The sequence below is a fragment of the Phalacrocorax aristotelis genome, chromosome 5, assembly GCF_949628215.1.
Source record: "Phalacrocorax aristotelis chromosome 5, bGulAri2.1, whole genome shotgun sequence".
NCBI classification, from domain to species: domain Eukaryota; kingdom Metazoa; phylum Chordata; class Aves; order Suliformes; family Phalacrocoracidae; genus Phalacrocorax; species Phalacrocorax aristotelis.
This window is the reverse complement of record NC_134280.1, coordinates 58,464,546-58,483,964: the sequence shown is the minus strand read 5'-3', so window position 1 is coordinate 58,483,964 and position 19,419 is coordinate 58,464,546. Positions and strand designations below refer to the sequence as shown.

General features: G+C 40.6%; 1 protein-coding gene across 2 annotated transcripts in view; it reads left to right on the top strand.

The window, feature by feature from the left end:
* The window catches only part of SCUBE2 (signal peptide, CUB domain and EGF like domain containing 2), a 47,749-nt gene that overhangs the window by 18,169 nt on the left and 10,161 nt on the right, over positions 1-19,419 (top strand). For both annotated transcript variants that reach the window (XM_075094778.1, XM_075094779.1), the window contains exons 10-17: positions 434-550; positions 3,042-3,164; positions 3,675-3,791; positions 4,379-4,465; positions 5,204-5,308; positions 6,582-6,737; positions 7,101-7,304; positions 17,318-17,485. In XM_075094778.1, the coding sequence (XP_074950879.1) occupies positions 434-550; positions 3,042-3,164; positions 3,675-3,791; positions 4,379-4,465; positions 5,204-5,308; positions 6,582-6,737; positions 7,101-7,304; positions 17,318-17,485 (1,077 nt within the window). The remainder of the gene's footprint in view (positions 1-433; positions 551-3,041; positions 3,165-3,674; positions 3,792-4,378; positions 4,466-5,203; positions 5,309-6,581; positions 6,738-7,100; positions 7,305-17,317; positions 17,486-19,419) is intronic.

Genomic DNA, 19,419 nt, shown 5'->3' with positions numbered 1-19,419 from the left:
GATTTTCAGCAGACTTAAATCAGGCACTGCATAGTCATATAGAGTTAAAAATCTGGCCTTTGGTTTCATTTACTAGGAAAAAACAAAGGCAATACTTTCTTTTGTAAATCTATTCCTGCAGACCTCATGCAGACTTTTCTTAATGAAATAAGAGTTTTGTCAGTGGTTTTTTTTTTCTCCCATAGAAGAGAAATAACATTTTAAACATAATTGTTAAAAATGTAGCAACAGTTTTCATGTTTGCCAAGAAAAAGCTTGTCTGGCAAACTAAATGTTCTTTTAAAAGTTGTAATTTCATTATGTTACCTTATATGCTTTAAAAGAATTTGCTTAGTTTACATAAATCTGCACATCTCTATATCCAACTTTGTTAGCTCATCAGTGCTCCCTTGTCAGGCTGAAAGATACTGATGTATCCCTTTAAAACTTGCAGACGTTGACGAATGCTCTTTTGAACGGATGTGTGACCACACGTGCATCAATCATCCAGGCACCTTTGAGTGTACCTGTAACAAAGGATACGCTCTCTATGGCTTCACACATTGTGGAGGTGAGTTATAAGAAGACACTATAGACTGTGCTGACAGAGTGATGTTGCCACAGGTCTAATTAGTGACTGTGCAAGACACAAGCCTATGTATATGTGGTAGGCTTATAGAGCAAATTTTACCCTTGCCATGATAAGGAGACACAGCAAAAGTAGACACTAATCCTGCTCATTTCTGCCTTTGCTCAAACGATTTTCCCTTCCCACCCTGCATCCAGAAAGCACCTGTGACTATTAGAACAAACTGTTGCATTTTGCACCTGGATATGAAAGCCATAATTTGATAGGTTTTTCACATGCAGAAGTCTCATTGACTTCAGGGAAAAGTCAGTGGAATAGGACTTAAAGAACAGGAAATTCTGTATGACTTAGAAAATCATGATTTTGCAGGTTGCCCTTGTGCATATGTCAGATCCTCGTGTGATGTAGACTGGAATCTAGCTGATGTAGTACACTGATTTACATTGGCCAAGATTAATACTCTTAAATCTTTTATGTCCTTCCTACAAGAAAAGTTCACGGAAAGAGAGGAAGATGTTCACAGAACCTCAGTGTGTGTCAAGTGCGAATATTTCTGCAACAAATTCCCAGAATTAACATGAGGAAACATGAATAACTGGACATTAAAGGGAATTAAACCTGTTTTATATAAGCTCTAGGCAAGACCTTACTGACTCCATATGCTTGCTTAATTCTGACTAAGATTTATTTATTTCTGAGGCAAAGTGAGCACACTTGAACTTGGAGATTACAATTCAGACATCTCGGTGTGTCTGATCTGTTCTAACCTCTGCCTCTAGAAGGTCTGCAGAGAAGGTTACAGGGCTACAGCATTACTGTGTTTTATCCTGACGAACTGGGACACCTGTCTGGATGGGGAGTAATACTGTTCCTGTGTTCTACTTGCTAAAAGAAGTCTGTTCTCATGAATTCCTCTGCATTAATTTCATTTATTTTGGCAACCAATGAGGGAAAGGAACTGTAATTTTGCTATTGGCTGCTAATTGGTCTCTTCGTATCATACTCCTGTGTAGATGTTGTTAATCCTTGTACCACAGTAGGTCCTTAATTTACTGGCAATCACAGGCTGTGTCAAGGCTGGTAGGGATTCCGAGTATAAACCTTCTGACCTATATGGAAGGTGGCAATAAGTACTGGAGATAATAGGTTGCCATTGCATGCAGCATCCTAACAAAAGGTCAGTGAAAACCAAAGATTTGGCTGATTTTGTGGTGTCTGAGGCAGCAGTACCAATTTAAGGTGTTTCCTTCTTTCTCCATTATTCCTCTGCTGTTTATTCCTACCCCTCCTGTCTCAGTTCTGCTAGTAGCACATTTTTCCCTTCAGATCAGCTAAGTTTTGTAATCTGTTTCACAGTGCTTTCTACCAAATTGTTACCTATCTAGAGGGGGGAACAAATGGTTGGGGAGAGCAGTGACGAGAACTTATTATTACCATTGAGAAAAGTGTATGTAGAAGTGGGTACTCTCAGTTGCACAAACTATCTGGGACTCACAAAAGGCTTCTTGATGGCAGCTTTGTAGGTTTATAATTGCATAAATCTACTGGATGCAAGTGAAGCAGTCATCAGGATGGATCTGAGAAGCAGAGATATAGAACTTTGCATTTCTCTCTGTTGAAATTCATGAGACTCCTGTCAGCCCATTTCTCCAGCCAGTCAAGGTCCCTCTGAATAGTGGCACAACCATCTGGTGTATCAGCCACACCTCCCAGTTTTGTATCATCTGCAAACTTGCTGGGGGTGAACTCTTGTCCCATCACCCAGGTTTAATGGAGAGGATAAATAGTATTGGCCCCAGTATTGACCCCTGGGATACACTACTGGTGAATGGTATATTCTGCATCAGCATGCAAGTTTGCACCAAAGGCAGTATGTTGTGTTGTCCATAGTTTCTCCTCCTATTGGCACTTATTGGGCGGGGCAAGGCCCTGAAACTGGATAACTGGCCAAAAGGGGCAGCGGTGATACAGTGGTGTTATTTGCCTGCATGGAGTCAAATAGTGTTCCGCAGCAGTCGTATCTATCCGAACACTTTGGAGGATTGATCAGTATGGATCCTGTCCATGTTGTCTTTACTCCAAACTGGAAATATTAATTAACCAGACACAGTGCAATGCAGGCTTGATTTGGTCTCTTTTTCTTTTAGTTAATTTGTTATCGTATTGCTGAGGCTGGATTTTTTTTTCTTTTTTAATTATGTGGTTTAAGGACATGCCTAACATCTTCCCTCCAACAATATTTGATAAATTTTTAACACTTATCAAAGGATTTCTATGAAAACAAAACTATTTCAAGGTAGGTGTCCAGATAGCATTCCTAAAATATTTTCCAAACCCTACTAAGCAGTATTTGCGTGCATTTTTTTATGCATTTATTTATTTTTTTAAGCAGTATTTGTTTACCTAGTGGAGTTAGAATATATAACTTTGGCAAGAGTAACTTTTAAAAAGTATTTTCACCTTTCCTCTGTAGATATTAATGAATGTAGCATCAACAATGGTGGTTGCCAACAGCTGTGTGTGAACACGCTGGGAGAGTATGAATGCCTGTGTCACTCTAACTACAAATTACACTGGAATAAAAAGGATTGTGTTGGTAAGGTGCCTAGTAAAAACCTTTCTGCTCCTGACGTGTCTGATGGCCCTGTGGTTATAGTAAAATCTGAAAACACTGATCTGTCCAGTTAAGTGGTATGAGTCATTGTTCCCAATATTCTGCTTTACTTCTTAGTCAGGCACGATGGTACTGATGATGTAACTGGTAAAAGGCAAAAAAAAAAAAGCCCCAACCAACCAAAAACCCACCCCAAAACAGGAGATACTTTGAGGGATTTTGATGCTTTCTTTCCTGTGCTTTTATCTAGCTCTTTCTTTCCTTTGTTTCTCTGCATGAGAAGGTTTGCTAATGATAGCTTTACCTGAAAGAAAATTACTTATGTGGTGTGATCTTCCAGTGATTTTATTTTGCTTTGATTTTCTGTTTAAACAACATATTCATTGCATGGGTGCTCTCAGGTACCAGCTGCAAAAGCAGCTGCATGCCGATTTATTAGTAGGGTATACATAGACGTTTTACTTCTGTGAGTATTTGTTTTGTCCTATTTAGAAACAAAGGGTCCCTTGCCTGATAACATGTCACCCAAGGTATTGCTGCACTGCATTAAGAGTGCTGAGAGCGATAGATGCTTCTTAAGCTGTTCTTCAGATGCCCAGATATTTTCTGGTAAGTCAAGAACAACAAAAACAAGCATATGAATCTGTAGCGAGTATGAGTAGCAAACTGCCTAACTCTTATGGAAGCCCCAAGAAGTCAACAGGGACCCTTCCTCTTTCACTATAGATAATAAAGGGCCATATCCCCACCAATGTCTCAGGAAAGCCCCCTTTCCTTGTCTTTTATAACCACTCTACCCTTAGATTCCCTTCTCATGACAACTGTCTTTTTGAAGCTGGGGAGGACAGGGCAGAATTCTCCGTGCTCCCTGGGCCATTCCTTAATTGGCCCTGAGAGCCACTGCTGAATGGCGCAAAGGCATTCCAGCCCTGCGTGGGGTCTGAGATTTCACCCGCACAGCCCCTCCACCACGCAGAACGCAGCATGCAGACTCAGCCGGTGCTTATGGGACAGATGCTAAATTGCTTAGGAAGAAACAAGCTCTAATGTGGAGTGTTTTATGAACAACTTTGTTGAAAAAGGTGAAGATGATGATGCCAATCATCAAATTAAAAATATCTTTTATGCTACAGGAGTGTCCAGTCTGTGCACAGTGCCTGTGTCTTTACTGTCTGTCTGTATGGTCTGTCTGTTAGGAACACAAGATGCCTACACCCTCACCTGTGGCAGGTCATCTCAGCTTAAGAAAAAGCAGCAAAATACAAATGCATCCAGCTGGCTGGGTAATCACTAAATTTAGTGTTGCATGATTTGACTGATTTCTTTAATAGATAACTGTGAAATAAGGGTGTTTTCTGTAGACTTCCTATTTTTCCTCTCCATTATACTCCCTCTATTTATTTTTTTCTTCTTCTTCCTCATGATTGCAGATCATAATTTCAACAGGAAATTCTCCTTGTACTGCTAAATCAGCATAATTTGGACTAAGACTTAAAAATAAGGAAAGAGAAGATCAGTAGTGAAATAAACAGCTAGGCCAGGAGTGTTATGCCTCTTTTTAGACATCCAAACTGGAGAGTGTTGGCAACATACAATATGTTTGGATTGAGCTGTTGGACAGTGAAGTTTAGAAAGCATTTAAAGCTAAACAAAGAGGTACTATTTTATATAGACATAAACTACTTTCTAAACTGGTTTGGAGTATCTCCTTTGATTCAAGCTAACCTTTATTTGATTTATCCAATAGCAGACCTGGACTTGATCTCATTTTCTTTGTGGTTTTATATTTGGTGGTTTTTTTGTTTGTTTGTTTTTTAATAAAATCTATCACACTTTGTTCCAATTCCAGTTGTGAACTAGCTTCACAGCAGGAGGAAGCTGGCACCTCTTTAGGTTTTCTGTGATGACTGGTTTTTCACTTTATATCAGCATATATTTTGATGTCATTATGATGTGACATTAGGGTTATCTAAATCTTCTATTCCTTTTTGAAAATAATGCGTCATTGTTTCTTCCTGAAGATACTTCAGCCATCAAGATAAGCGTAACCTTTAAATTAAATGAAGGAAAATGTAGTTTGAAAAAGACTGAGATGTTTCAAGAAGGTCTGGAACAGATGATACCAGGTATGACTATAAAAATTCAGGTAAGCAATTTAGAGCCATAGCTCAGGGGTTATTATGTGCTTTCCAGATATTAAGTGTACCATAAACAAAGCACAGAGGACTGCAGACCTTCTGCTCTTCACTGACCTCATGAATCACACTCCGTCAAAGCCATCATTCTTGCAATAGTTATTTCAAATCACAGGACTTTCCTGTGACAACCTTACAATCTTGCTAGGAAAGACCTTCTCCTTTTTCATTTGTGCCAATAAATTCTCAGTAAAATCAACCATTCTTTTAATTCTTTTGATTTCTTCCTTTCCTTTCTCTCTCTCCCTTCTTTCTGTTCTTTCCTTTCTCACCTGCTCCTTACTGTCTGATGCCTCAGTGAAGAATCTCCCACCCTTTTATGCTGACTCTATTGCCAAATGGTCTTTCCTCTTTTCTTTTGTCTTCCTTTTATACTTCAGCAGCCCCAGATGGACACAGTGAGGTCAGCTCTTCCATCTGTTCCAAGGCAGAAAGTATAGCCTGGGAATTTACAGAGTCAGCAGAAAATGAGGAGGAGTACATTTAAAACAAAACAAAGCAAGATAAAAAATAACCCCAAAACCGAAACAACCCCAAAAAACCTAAAGGAAGTCACTAAACAGTATGATGAATCAACATACTGGTTTGTTTGTCCTTAGAAGAGTAACAGTGAGAAACTACACTAGATGCTCAGTGCAGAGTTATATACTCCAGAACCAAAGCTTATTCCAGATGTTTTCTTTAACTAAATCTTACTTCCTCATTGAATCCTTGAAAATGATCTCCAAATGTCTTGTGTACACAACCACTACTTAATTTAAACACCATTATAAGCTAACATGTTTTTCACATGCTTCATGTGAGTGCAGAATTTTTTCCCTTGAGTAGCCTGCCCAGTGCAGGCAGTGTCACAGTTTTAAGATGCTTTGCGTAATGCAAAGGCAATTCATGAGAACCTGCTAGCAAAACGCAGGGGAGGCAGGCTAAGCACTGCAGCCAAGCCCCCATCCTAGCAGTGAATCATGCCTCAGACCCTCTGCAGTGCCAGAATCTCAGCCCAACAGTACATCTCTAGGTGCACTGGAGTCATGATTTTATGGGAGGGTGTACCAGTTGAGAAACTGGCCAAACTGTTTGTTTACTGGCATGTGGAGTTGATCATTTGCTCCCCCTTAACTCTTGATGACAACATGTGCTGAGCACTAGTGAATGTTCAATAACGTAGCTGGCCAAGCTTTTGCTTCCTTTAATTTTGTTCATACAGAGAGACATAATTCAGTAATGGAGAGCTTCCACTATGTAAACCTAACATGCATCTCTGGCAAGAAAGTTCATGGAGCCCTCAGTAGGCTGACAGCGACTAGAGAAATTTTTATCACTGCGGACTTTGAGCTTGAAACAAACCGAAAGGAGGTGACAGGTTGGTTGGAAAAAAATCCAAGGTGCGGTTTGAAGCTTCTTGCCGTTTGCTCCTTAATTTCTTTATATTCACTTCTATCTTTATGCAAAATGATAGTAAAAAGTATCTCCTGTTTTGAAAATGAATTTTACTGCTTCAAAAAGCGTGAGAGATGGGGATAGTTTCAATAATCAAAGAGCTGCCCATAGATTAAAATCTTGTGGTCTGATTAATTTTCTTCTAGCCTGGTGGTGTTGTCTTTAAGAATTTCAGACTTGTTCACAGAGGTTGCTTTCTCAGTGATTGGCATTGGTTGGTCTTTTGGATTGGATGGATTTCTGTGCATGGTCATTCATAGCAGCTTTCATTCTTGATACTTTTCAGACACATGTGATGTGCGCTGTGCTCGGAAAAAGACTGAAAAGAGGTTCCGTAAAACCATTCGAACCTTACGGAAGACAGTCAGCAGGGACCAGTTCCGCATTCGTGTCTCTGGCATCGACCACGAAGTGGCCAGAAAGTCTCTTAAGCTATCAGAGCCACAGCAGTCTTGTGCTGTAGGGCAGATGCATATGGGTAGTAGATGTGGTAAGTAAACGTAACAAACCATCATGTGTGTTCTCCTCTTGCTCAGGTCTGGTGAGCTTGAGGGGACCATGGAAAGCTTGTCTAGGAGAGAGGAGTGCTGTGTGTGTAGTAGTAGGGGTTACTGTTTGTGCTACTGAGACGTGCCCCTCTATGTATGTATTGTTGGCGGTTCTTGTGTTATAAAGTAGAATAAGGGCTCAGTGGATTGCACTTCATTATAGTTGATGCGCAGTCTACAGTAAGCTCAAAGCTAGAAAATGTGGGAGTAACATTAGGCACCAATTGCCTTGACATCACCAGCGTTATTTTTAAGACTACGTTTAATATCCAGTGTAACGTTGTGTTTTTGAACTTGCAAACATTTCATTTCTCCCTTGTTCCAAAGAAAAGGCTGAGCAGAATTTGATACAGTCACATTCTCTTTGCTGATTAAGCTCTGAGTCCCAGAGAATCTTCATGACAGAGTGATAAATTTATGGAGAATAGGGGTTTTATAGGCCAGTACTGAAAAAAAATCTTAATTATCATGGCACTGGAGGGCACCACTGTAATGCGGCCCACAATAAATGCTTCCAAAGCACAAAAGTTAAGGAGAGGGGTCAGATATTATCCTAACAGGGACCTAAAAACCATGACGGCTAATTCAGGCTGCATAGGGTAGGCGGCATGTAGATGGTTTTGTTAATCAGCAAGCCTTTAAAATGTTTGTCAGCTTGCACTAGTACGTCTTCCAGCAGCAACCCATTCGGCCTCAGAATAGATTTTCCGATATAATTTTGCTAACCCTGGAAAAACTTGGATTCATAGAACAAAAAAATGAATTGGTGTCTAAAACATCTGTGCAAGCAAGCAGACTAGGGAATTACTCAGGAATTCTGTCGGAAAAAGCTGTAACTTTTCTTTTTTTTTTTTTTATTGTAACATTGTAATAAGTCTGAAAAACTTTATAAAGTTTGCCAAGATGAGTTTACAGGGATGTTTTCAAGCTGTTGTGTTGGATGCTTGAGGAAGGCTTTGAAAAACTGTCTCAGTCCATTGTACAAAGCACAGTATGGCTTTCAAGCCATTTGTGATTTCATTTGGAAAAAATAGCAATGAGTAAGCTAAAAATACTGGAGGTAGAGAAGGCAATGTGAGTTACAATTAGGAATAGGAACAACAGAAAACAAATTTTTTTTTAGGTAGCGCTAGTACCACTTTAATTTCTGGTTACAAATGAGAAGCTTAAATGGTATTTCTGTGCTAGTTCAGCGAGAAAGGGGTCTTCTGGAGAATGCCTGGAAAACTCTTATGTATGGTAAGCACAAATAGCCTGTCCATGGTTAAAACACAGAGACACTGAGCGTATGAAGACAAATATTTTGAAGAGCAACTTGTAAAAGTTGAGTCCCTTCTGTTGCTGAATTGGTGCCACAGTTTGCTCTAGACATCTTAACCTGTACTGCTGTGAGCAGTGGAGCTAGTAAGATGTGATTCCCTGTGGGTCTCATGCCTTATGGTTCTATTTTTTCCACGCCTAAAAAAGGTGCAATCCCTAAATGAATCTGTCTTTCTTCAGATGAAGTATTCAGACCATGTCCTTGTGCAGATTTGCTGTGATCAAATGGGAGACTGAACTTGCACCACGGCCTTTTACTTGCATGGATGCTAAGGAGGTCTCTCTCCCCCGCTTGCATGTTTCCCCACTTACTTACATTAAACATACAGAAACTTAGCATCTTTGAAACCTCTCTGCATCCTTTGTCAGACTGCTAGAAGTTGGACAGAAAGCTCACTAGTTGCTGAGGGGACATGAAATTACACACAGAGGCAGTGTTGTTACATACGCCTCATTTCCTTAGAAAAAGCTGATTGTCCCAATGTGTATGGTAAAGGCAGCACTGGCCGGCTGCTACTGCTGCTTTGACTGCCAGTTAGAAGGGGCTAAGAAATAGAGAAGAGAATGGAGTGGGAACAGTGTGAAAGAAGAGTAAGAAGTCAGCTCAGGGATGTGCATGGGGTAGTCGGGGGGTTTTGGTTTGTTTGATTGGATTGTTTTGCAATGTTGCTGAGAACTTCTGGACAGGATTGAGTACCTGCTTATCTAGACATGCTAATGATTCTGGGGACGAAGTGACTCCATGGCAGGAGGTACCGGGTCAGCAGACGGATTCAGTGTGAATCCATGGTGGTGGATGTGGTCTCTGGACAGGGAGAGAACTTTGACAAAAGGATTTGGCTCAGTCTGACCAGAGGGGCAGGAAGCTGTGAAGGAACCAAGTCTAGGGACTTACAAGTCTTCTGTGATGCAGAGAGTGAGTGAAGTGCAGGTGTCAGTTTGTTGTTTTCAAATAAATTTTTAAAAACAAAATACTTGGAGTATGGCTAGGTTGGATACAGTTTTATTATTTCAGACAGTCTTGTACTGGTCCTCTTCCTGTGGTAGACTTCTCCTGGCACAGCACTGTCTGAAACATTAGTTGTATGTGAGCAGCATAAGACGGAAAGTCCAGCTTCTGCTCTGATAGCTTTTGTCTCGGGTAACTGGCCTGCAGTTGCAGCAGTAAGCTAAACTTCAACTGGTTTCACACTTTCGGTGAGGTAGTACTTTTCCTGATTTTCCTGTCTTAACTCCTACCGTCTGCAGTGGGGAACAGCACAGAATAAAAGCTCTAGAAAGGCATGAGGAACAGATTAGATGTGACTTCCAAGGTATTTAATAATTCCTAATATAGAATCATAGAATTGTTAAGGTTGGAAAAGACCCTTAAGGTCATCAAGTCCAATCGCTAACCTATCACTGCCCACTCCACCACTAAACCATATCCTCAAGCACCATGTCTACCCCTCTTTTAAATACCTCCAGGTATGGAGACTCAACCACTTCCCTGGGCAGCCTGTTCCAATGTTTGACAATACTTTCAGTGAAGAGGTTTTTTCTAATGTCCAACCTAAACTTCCCCTGGTGCAGCTTGAGGCCATTTCCTCTTGTCCTATCGCTTGTTACTGGGGAGAAGAGTCCGACCCCCACCTCGCTACGACCTCCTTTCAGGTAGTTGTAGAGAGCGATAAGGTCTCCCCTCAACCTTTTCTTCTCCAGACTAAACAACCCCAGCTCCCTCAGCTGCTCCTCATGTGACTTGTTCTCCAGACCCTTCACCAACTTCGTTGCCCTTCTCTGGACATGCTCCAGCACCTTGATGTCATTCTTGTACTGAGGGGCCCAAAACTGAACACAGTACTTGACGTGTGGCCTCACCAGTGCATGATCACTGCCCTGCTCCTGCTGGCCACACTATTCCTGATACAAGCCAGGATGCCATTGGCCTTCTTGGCCACCTGAGCACGCTGCTGGCTCATATTCAGCCAGCTGTCAACAAACACGCCCAGGTCCTTTTCCTCCAGGCAGCTCTCCAGCCACTCCTCCCCAGGCCTGTAGTGTTGCATGGGGTTGTTGTGACTGAAGTGCAGGACCTGGCCCTTAGCCTGTGGAATCTCATACCATTGGCCCTGGCCCAATGATCCAGCCTTTCCAGGTCCCTCTGTAGGGCCTTCCTGCCCTCCAGCAGATCGACACTTCCACCCAGCTTGATGTCACCTGCAAACTTACTGAGGGTGCACTCAATCCCCTCATCCAGATCATCAGTAAAGATATTGAACAGGACCGGCCCCAACACTGAGCCCTGGGGAACACCACTCATGGCCGGCTGTCAACTGGATTTGACTCCACTCACCACCACTCTCTGGGCTTGGCCGTCCAGCCAGTTTTTAACCCAGCGTAGAGTGCACTTGTCCAAGCCGTGAGCAGCCAGCTTCTCCAGGAGAATGCTGCGGGAGACAGCGTGAAACGCCTTACTAAAGTCCAAGTGGACAACGTCCACAGCCTTCCCCTCATCCACTAAGCAGGTCGCCTTATCATAGAATGGTTGCATGTGTATGTCTGCTGTTCTTTAAACAGCTATTTATGGTAAAAGGGAATTCACTGCTGATTCTAAGGGGTAGTGTATTTATTTCCAGTTTGCTGTTTAACATATATTTCTGTTCAGGATTTTCTGGTGCTTTAGAGGTTCAAGTGTTGCATTTGTCTACTTCATTATGTGTGAGCTCTGTGTCAATGAGTAAGCATATTTGGCATTGTTTCACATTGATTAATTCCATGAAGTCCTGTGAATAGCTTACAAGCAGCAACCAGCAGTAGGTTTCTGCTAATGTATTTCACAGGAAATGCATATAGTTCAATGGAACCTTCATCAACCTTCCCAGAGAACTGGACTCTCATAGCAGGAGTGTGATCTTTCCACCCTGAAGTAAATCTTGTGGTAAAAACGATGCATATTTGAATGATGGTGCTTCAAGACTAGATGAACCATCTGAGGATGGTGGAAATGCTGCATGCTTCTTTGAGAGGAGATTTGTCTTGAGAAGAATGCAGTTTCATTCACTAACCTGGCTACAAGTATTCATTCCCCAGTATGAGCTAGACTTGAGACAGATTTACCAGCCAAAGACCAACTGTTTAAATATTAGCAATTCCTTATCAGAAACTGATTTACCAGAAACCTCTGTATTGAAAGAGAAGAAATTGATATCTGTTGGGACCCTTTTGCCCTCAGGCACTTTCCACTGAGGGAGAAACAACAAGCAATTTAACTGCTTTTCCATTGCTTAAAACTCTGTCATACCTTGATCAGATCCCATGGAGTTGAAAGTACACCTTGGGCATACCATTTGGTGTTTTTTATATTGGATACGCGAATACTGTAAGAGATGGAAATTGCTACGTAAAGGGGCCATGTGAGCAAGCCCTTGCTGCACAGTAGTTGCAAGTAGATTCATCCAAAGGTCTGTCGCTTCAGAGAACAGCAAGCACGAGCCGCACTGGTATAAGGCACTGCTCTGATGTAAATGCTAAGCAGCTTTATCTTGTGTGAGAGGTGTTGATGCATTTCACTGCTCAGCATTCAGCAGTTTGGTCCCCTTAGTTCGGAGGGTGCAAATAAAATACTAACATTTAATACACAATGATGAACCACGTATCGAAGTTTAGATGTGGTATGATACTGGCATTATAGAAGTGTGTGAGAGAGATTTAAATAGAAAAGCAAAGTTCTGCTTGCCTTTGCAGTTGTTAGAATTAATAGTTGTGTTACCCAACAGAGAACTGTATGTTGCTTTTCTTTTTCTTACAATTTCATAAAAGTCTCACAAGAAGAATTAAATTATCAAATGGGAGACATGGTACTATTTTTCTGCTAACCTGCTTGCTCTGACAATCATAGATTTAAGACATAAATCCTTAGGATGTGTAACCATCTCATGTGACCTAAATGTGTGAACTGCTAAAACACAATAACTTAAAGGATGCCGCTTCAGAATCAATTTGCATCAGTTGCTGGTGATTTTTCTTATGAAGTAAAGGCATCATTCTTAAGATAATGGTGAATTGGTGGATCATGACCTCCTTTATGAGGTTCACCTTCTCAGCCACTGAGATACTACAGCATTTGTCTATAGGAGCAAATGCTCAAAGGCTAATGTGTTGAAAAGAGGGGAAGAGCCTTTAAATGTCTTTGTAACTGTTAATCCTAGTTCCCTGTGGGCTCCTCTTTTCCAACCCCCCCCTCTTTTCTTCTTGTTTTTGCATCAGAAAAGCTTTCACATTTTTTTTTTCTCCTTTAAAACAGCTGCATGAGACTCAAGACCTGTTTTTAATGGGTATTGAAGACAAACAAAGAGAGTGCCTGCAGAAATGAAGTCTACTAGAGGCAATTGGTTCTTTTCATTTGGGGAAAAACAATCAGGTTTCTGAAAAAAGAGCAAAGCCAGCCAGTGGAATTCTGATTTAATATAATTATTTGCAAATCTTCAGGACTTGTTTCGACTGGGTATTTCCCATGTGTCAAGTTGGACCATGCAGTTTCTAGTTTTGTGAAATGAAGCTCAAACGTTTTTGGTTTCATTTAAGCAAATGACAGGAAAAGTTTGGACTTAGAGGTGTTTCTTGCTCTTTTTTTTTTTTGTTGATGTTTTTGGTTTTTTTATAGAGAGGGTTCATTTATGTCATCCTAATTTCATGCACAGTCCTATGGATTTCCATGGGATGACTTCTGTGTTGACATAATGTCCCTATAATTAATGTTACTATAATTGAACCTTACACCAAGTCTGTTTGTTATGCTAAATTGGGTCCTGGTGAGTGCTGTGAGCTTCTGAATAGGCTTTCCTCATTACCCCTGCTCTGTGCTTGAGTGGAGTTAGATGAGTAGCCTGTGTTTGGAACATTTCTAGGTGAAAGATGGAGAGGAACTGGGAGCAGTTTATAGGGAATGTGTTTGTGGATCAAATTCTGGACACTTGTACCACTTTGAAAAGCTTGGTTTGATGTAGTCAAGTGAAGAAACTGATATATTTATGAGCTTGAAGCATTGAAGCTTGGGCATCACTTGGAGTAATTTTAATATCTGCATTGAATAATGAGTATTCATTAGAGTGTAAATAGCTAAATCTGTATCTAGACGTATTAACCTCTTTTCTCGTAAGCACATAGGATCTATTAAGGCTTGAAGTGTTTGGTGCGTCTCAGGTCATAGTCAGGGAAAGATAGGGTTATGCATTTTTCTAGGCAGTGCAATATTTAAAACTTAATTTTCCCAGTTCCTGTATTTTACATATTTTATAAACATAATCCAGAGTTGCTTGCTTTTTCCAAGTCTTATTGATTTCAAATTGAGCATGTTTGCTTAACACCCTTGAGAATAAGGATCACTATTGCATGTAGTTACATCAGATATGAATACATGTGCAGTACCCTTATAGGTCTATCCATCTAGGCCTAGTTTCTCCAGTTCCAGGAGGCATACCACATATGCTGCTTTGTTAACCAGTGACTTCTGTTGTAAAAGCAACTATTGTTCCCCTTGCCCACTCTTGTCTTAGAAGGCCACTCCACATGCCTGGGCTCTGATAATAACATGAAGTGATTTCTGGGTAGAGTGGCCAGCTAGGGTGGTGTGAACTCAAACCCCATGGACACAAAGAACAAGCCTATTGCTCATCCAGCTGGACTCCTCTGTCAGCCTGGTTTGTCTCAAATAAGATGCCATTGCCCAGACAGATATTTTTAAGATGTAGTTTGTAATGAAAGAGCTGGGTAGTCATTACATGGCTTTCTGTCCATGTTGGGTCAGCCTGTCCTCTGTCCTCCCACTTGATCCTTTCCTCTCTCCAAGCTAGTTCACAACTGTAACCACCACACTGTACACAGCTTTTTTCAGCTGGTTTTGTATACCCTATTACAGTGGTGGTAGGTAGAAGGATTTTTTTTTTTTATGGTTTTCTTTCTGTTGCCATCATTTAGGAAAATCAAAATTAAATACTTTAATTGATTGGTTCAGGTCAAATAGAAAAGCTTTGTTTTGGCCAGGTTGATATTACACAGTTCCTGCCTTTCACTGTCTCAGCCCTGTGCTGCTTCTGTGGGCCCTGCCACAGGCATAGCCTACCATCCTGCTGCCCTGCCACAGTGCATCCAGTGCAAGTGGAAGACTGAGGGAAATGGGACCTGAAGAAGTTGGAATATAGCTCCAGTGCAGCTTAATGGACCTCTAATTAACACTTAGCAAAGTTGAAACAAAATGTCAGCCTTCTCTCAGTACACAGCAACTTGCAGAAAGTCCTGACAGTTGGTCAGCTCTAATGCTTGTGTAAATGTAGTCTTTGTATCACCTTGCACCTTATCTAGGAGTCTAGCCACTGGCCACTTAATTTGGCTTTGAGCCCACAGGCACAAAATGTTAGTGATCTGATATTTTTTTGGTGCTAGTTAGATGAAGTGTGGGAACATACTATGGTGGGGAATGAGAAAGTTGTGGTTTATGCCCTAATAAAACTTAACAGGATGAGGAAGGACAAGTAACTTGTGACTCTTGCCCCAGTTCTCAGAATCTTGGAAGCAAAAAATTAGCTGGAGCTCACAGTGTGTCTCAATGTGGAGGGTAAGGCCCAGAAACAGACCATCTGATGCTTCTGCCCCATCTTTCTCTTGCTCTCAGAATTCAGTCATACAATGCCTCTAAGAATGCCCCATGTTGAGGATCTCAGTGATGTCTGAGGAGATCTTTTTGAGTTTACTTCCTCAATGCAATTTTTAAAAAATTAGGCACTTTGCTAAGTAATCCTGGAGGATTTAGATTAACTCAGTTTTATTACACAGGGAGCTCTACGTTTACAACACGCGTTTTCAAGGGAAGTAAGGTGCAGATGATAACATTGGCAAGAGAGATCTAGTGAGAGAAGTTCTCAAATGTAATGTTTCCACATAAGTGGTAGGTTTGGTTCCTGCCTGGGACAGGTTTGCTTTGAGCTTTTACATGTGTCAGTGTAAGGTAGCGTTCTGTTCAAAACAAAACCAAAACAAAGACACATATACACAATGCAAAAAAAACCCAAACCACCCTGAACTTGACATAAGATGAAAATGAATGGAAAAAGACAGGTTAAGGGGAGATAGCAGAGAAAAGGTGGTCTCTAGTGAGGCCACTCAAGAGCATTAATTTCTCATAGAGCCGTAGAGTTTTTTTTGCAGGAAGGAGATTTGAACTGGCCTTTCCATTGCTTCTGGGTTTCTGAAGTCAGTAGCCATTTCTCAAAATCACCTTTACTAACCTTGATTTCTTTCCTTGTCACAGAATTGTAAATAGTGCTCTTTTCCTTACCTTACTAGGAGTGCTGCGATGAAAGCCTTAATTCATCCATGTTTGAGTTGTACAAAGAGTACAGAGATGAGTGTTCTGTAGGAATGTTTATAAAATGAAGAAAGGCTTGAAAAGTGTGGGAGCAAATGAATGTGTGTCCTTATGAGAGCAGAAGCGATGTGCGGTGAAAAAGTTAGAATGAAGACCTAAGACTTCCTCACTAGCTTTCATTGATAAGCTACAGAGCATTACTTAACCTGCTGTATTTTATTTTTAAGCTAAGGAGGAACACTCACCATTCCACTCAGTGTTGTATCAGCCATAAACAAAACTCTTCATCATTGATCATGACCGGTAGTTAATGCCCTGCTTGTTGTTAGTCATATACCCTGAAATGAAGCCAAGGCCAATTTAACTTCCTAACAAAACAGCTATTCACTGAGTGATTTATTGGAGCTATAAACTAAAACTAACAGTTTATTATCATAACAGTTCTTTAAAAGGACAGAATTTTTCAGCACAGCTGAACAACTGCAACAGTGTTTTGTGCCTTCCCAGAGCAGGGTATAATTATTAAATACTGGCACTAAGGCCAGTTCTTTTGTGAAAAGTTTGAAAATCAGAAATTTTCAAAGGCAATAAATACTGCCGGACCTGTTAGATAATACTGAGGTGTGTGTTTAAGTAAAATCAGTCAGATTGAGTTAGTGCTATCTATGCCCCATACAGAACATGGCAGTCTAGTGCACATATGATTATTATCCAAGATTCAGTATCAGAGGAATGGCAAGAATATTTCTGCTTTAAGTCTTTGAGGCACGCATAATGTTTAGTTCAGTGAATTTGCAGTATTACTTGTTGTGCTTGAGGTTTTCACACAATTCAGTAACACCAATGGTTATGAAGAATGAATATTCAGTAATATTAAGGTTAAAATACTTGTAGAAATCTGGAAGTACATTTTTGGCATCTTTTTTGGTATCTTAGGTTCAGTACTAAGTTATTTTATTTGGGAGGAGTCCAAGAGTTCTTTAGCTAGGAAGAGGAGATAAACGCTGTATAATTGCACAGATTAACAGAGAGTACTGACCAGGGCTAGTGTCCAGTGTGGCCTTGCAACAAACCATGAAATCCATTCCAGCTCTGTGTGTCTTTCAGGTTTGCAGGGTAAATTGCATGCATTAAGTGCTATCTGTTGCTAGCATTCAGTTCTGAAACCCTGGCTCCCACTTCCCAAGAGGAGAGCAGTTTCACTGTGGGGTTTTGTGTCCTGTGCAGGCTCACTAACATAGCTTCACCTATAATGTACAAGTTGAAGCAAGTGTGTTCTTCCTCTTCTAGATCAGTGCTTACCAGGTGAATATTCTCCTGATGGCTTCAAACCCTGTCTGCCGTGTCCCCTTGGAACATACCAGCCTGAAGCTGGGAGAGTCTCTTGCTTTCCCTGTGGAGGTGGTCTAACAACAAGACATAGCAATGCATTCTTGTTTCAGGACTGTGAGACCAAAGGTAAGGTTGAGTTTTATTTGGTGAACTGCATTGCTCTGAGGCAAAAGTACTGCTGCTGCTACAAGTGGGGCATTCAAAGAAGGATCATTCTCCTTTCAAGGATCTCTCCTTCCAGGGGTCTCATAGTTGTCTGTCCTGGCCTGGCTGCAAGGAAACTCAATCAAGCCTCAACTCTTTTTATAACTGATTTTTATACAAGGCTTGAGAGGGGTTGAGCAGTTATTGATCTGTGACAAGTCATATAAAGGAACAGCAGGGACAAAACAAGTCTCAAGAAAAAATCAAGACAAGCATGCCTTATTGACATTTTGGGTTTGAGCACAGCAGCAACATGAAAATGTGAAGGAGGAATTAAAGTCCTGGAGAATAAGTAAGAAAATAGTTTCTTCATGTTCGTAATGAGAAATGGCTTGAATGCCTTGGGATATACCTGAAAAACTAGCATTCAGCTTAACCCTCAGACAGCCCTCTAGATTTGATCACAGTGGAGCTGACATGCAATCATCTCCCAAGGTTTTTCTCACAGGAGTGAAAATCAGGTGGGGATCATATCTTTAAAAATGAAGGAATTTCGTTAGCATCTTAGTTATCTAAAATGTAAAAAGCTAAAAGACAGATAGGAAGTTGTCTTTGACAATGCTGATAAAAATGCATCTGCGGAGAGCAATGAAATGTTAATCACTATAGTGGTTTGCTCCATGTCTTAAAGCATGGGTAAAAGATTATCTCTCATATCAAAATCACCTGAAGAAGAAGTGTTAGTAGGAAATATACTGCTGTAGAGTAGAAGTAAGGGATAGAAATAAGGTCCTGATGCAATCATTTGGTAGTGGTTTGCAGTAAGAGATCTGTCTACTGTCAGTTAAGGTACATTGCAATTCTCAATAGTAAACATAATAGAAGAATTTTGCAGTATGGTTGAAGAAAGAATATTACTGGTAATAATGGGAGAGCTAATAGATTTCTTCAGTGAAGAATCACTGAATACACAAATGCAGTTTTTTCATACTTAATTTTGCAAAGTTAAAGCACTAAAAACCATGTTAAAAACTTTGGATCAAGATGAGTGGAACTGATTTCAGTTTTATTTAACATAAGCAAAAGCAGGTCTGTAAATGAGGTTCAGTTTTCAAATTAGAGTGGAGATTAAAGGAATTTTTTATATTAACTGGAATGAAGAGCTCAGGGATTTGCATGTGGATGAGGCCACATGAGACAAGGAATCACAGATGCAAGAACTATTTGGAACTTGTATCTGAAGCATTTGGATTTTGGGGTGGAGCACGTAGGGAAGGACTCCAGGCTGAGCTAGCTTACAAACCTCAACAAGACTGGAGTTATTTGGGAGTAAGCAGAGGTTAAAAGGAACAGAAAAAAGGGACTGTGTGGCACAGAAAACTACATTTGAAAGGCAAGGGAGTAAATTATTTTGACGTTGAGCTGAGAGAGGTAAACTTGCCAAACGAGGTAAAAGGAATGGGAAAAGATTTTATTTTAATTTTTTTTTGTAGTTCCACGAAGAAAAAGGGCAAGGAAAAAGAAGCAAGGTGATGATGGAGTTAAGAGCAAGTATAATACATGGCTGATGCTTTTGGCTGCTTTCTGTCAGGTTTCAGTACAGATGATGATGGGCATAGATGTAGAATAGCTAAGCAAAATCAAATTAAAAGCAGCATATTAGAGATGTAAGTAAAGGTTTTTGGGGTCTTGTATTCTCAGATTGCAACGAGAGAAGAAAATCTTCTGTCTGCATACAGGGAACTAGAAAAAAAAGTTGCAAGTCTGCTAGAAAGGATTTTTCCTCTGTCTTTCTATCTCATGTTTAAAACTTCTATAAAATCTGTTATGTTTCTGAAAGAGTTTGTATGTCAGAATGGGGTCCCACTTTGGGGATACAGGAGGTACACTCAGCAAGCCCTGTGAGGGCTATAGCT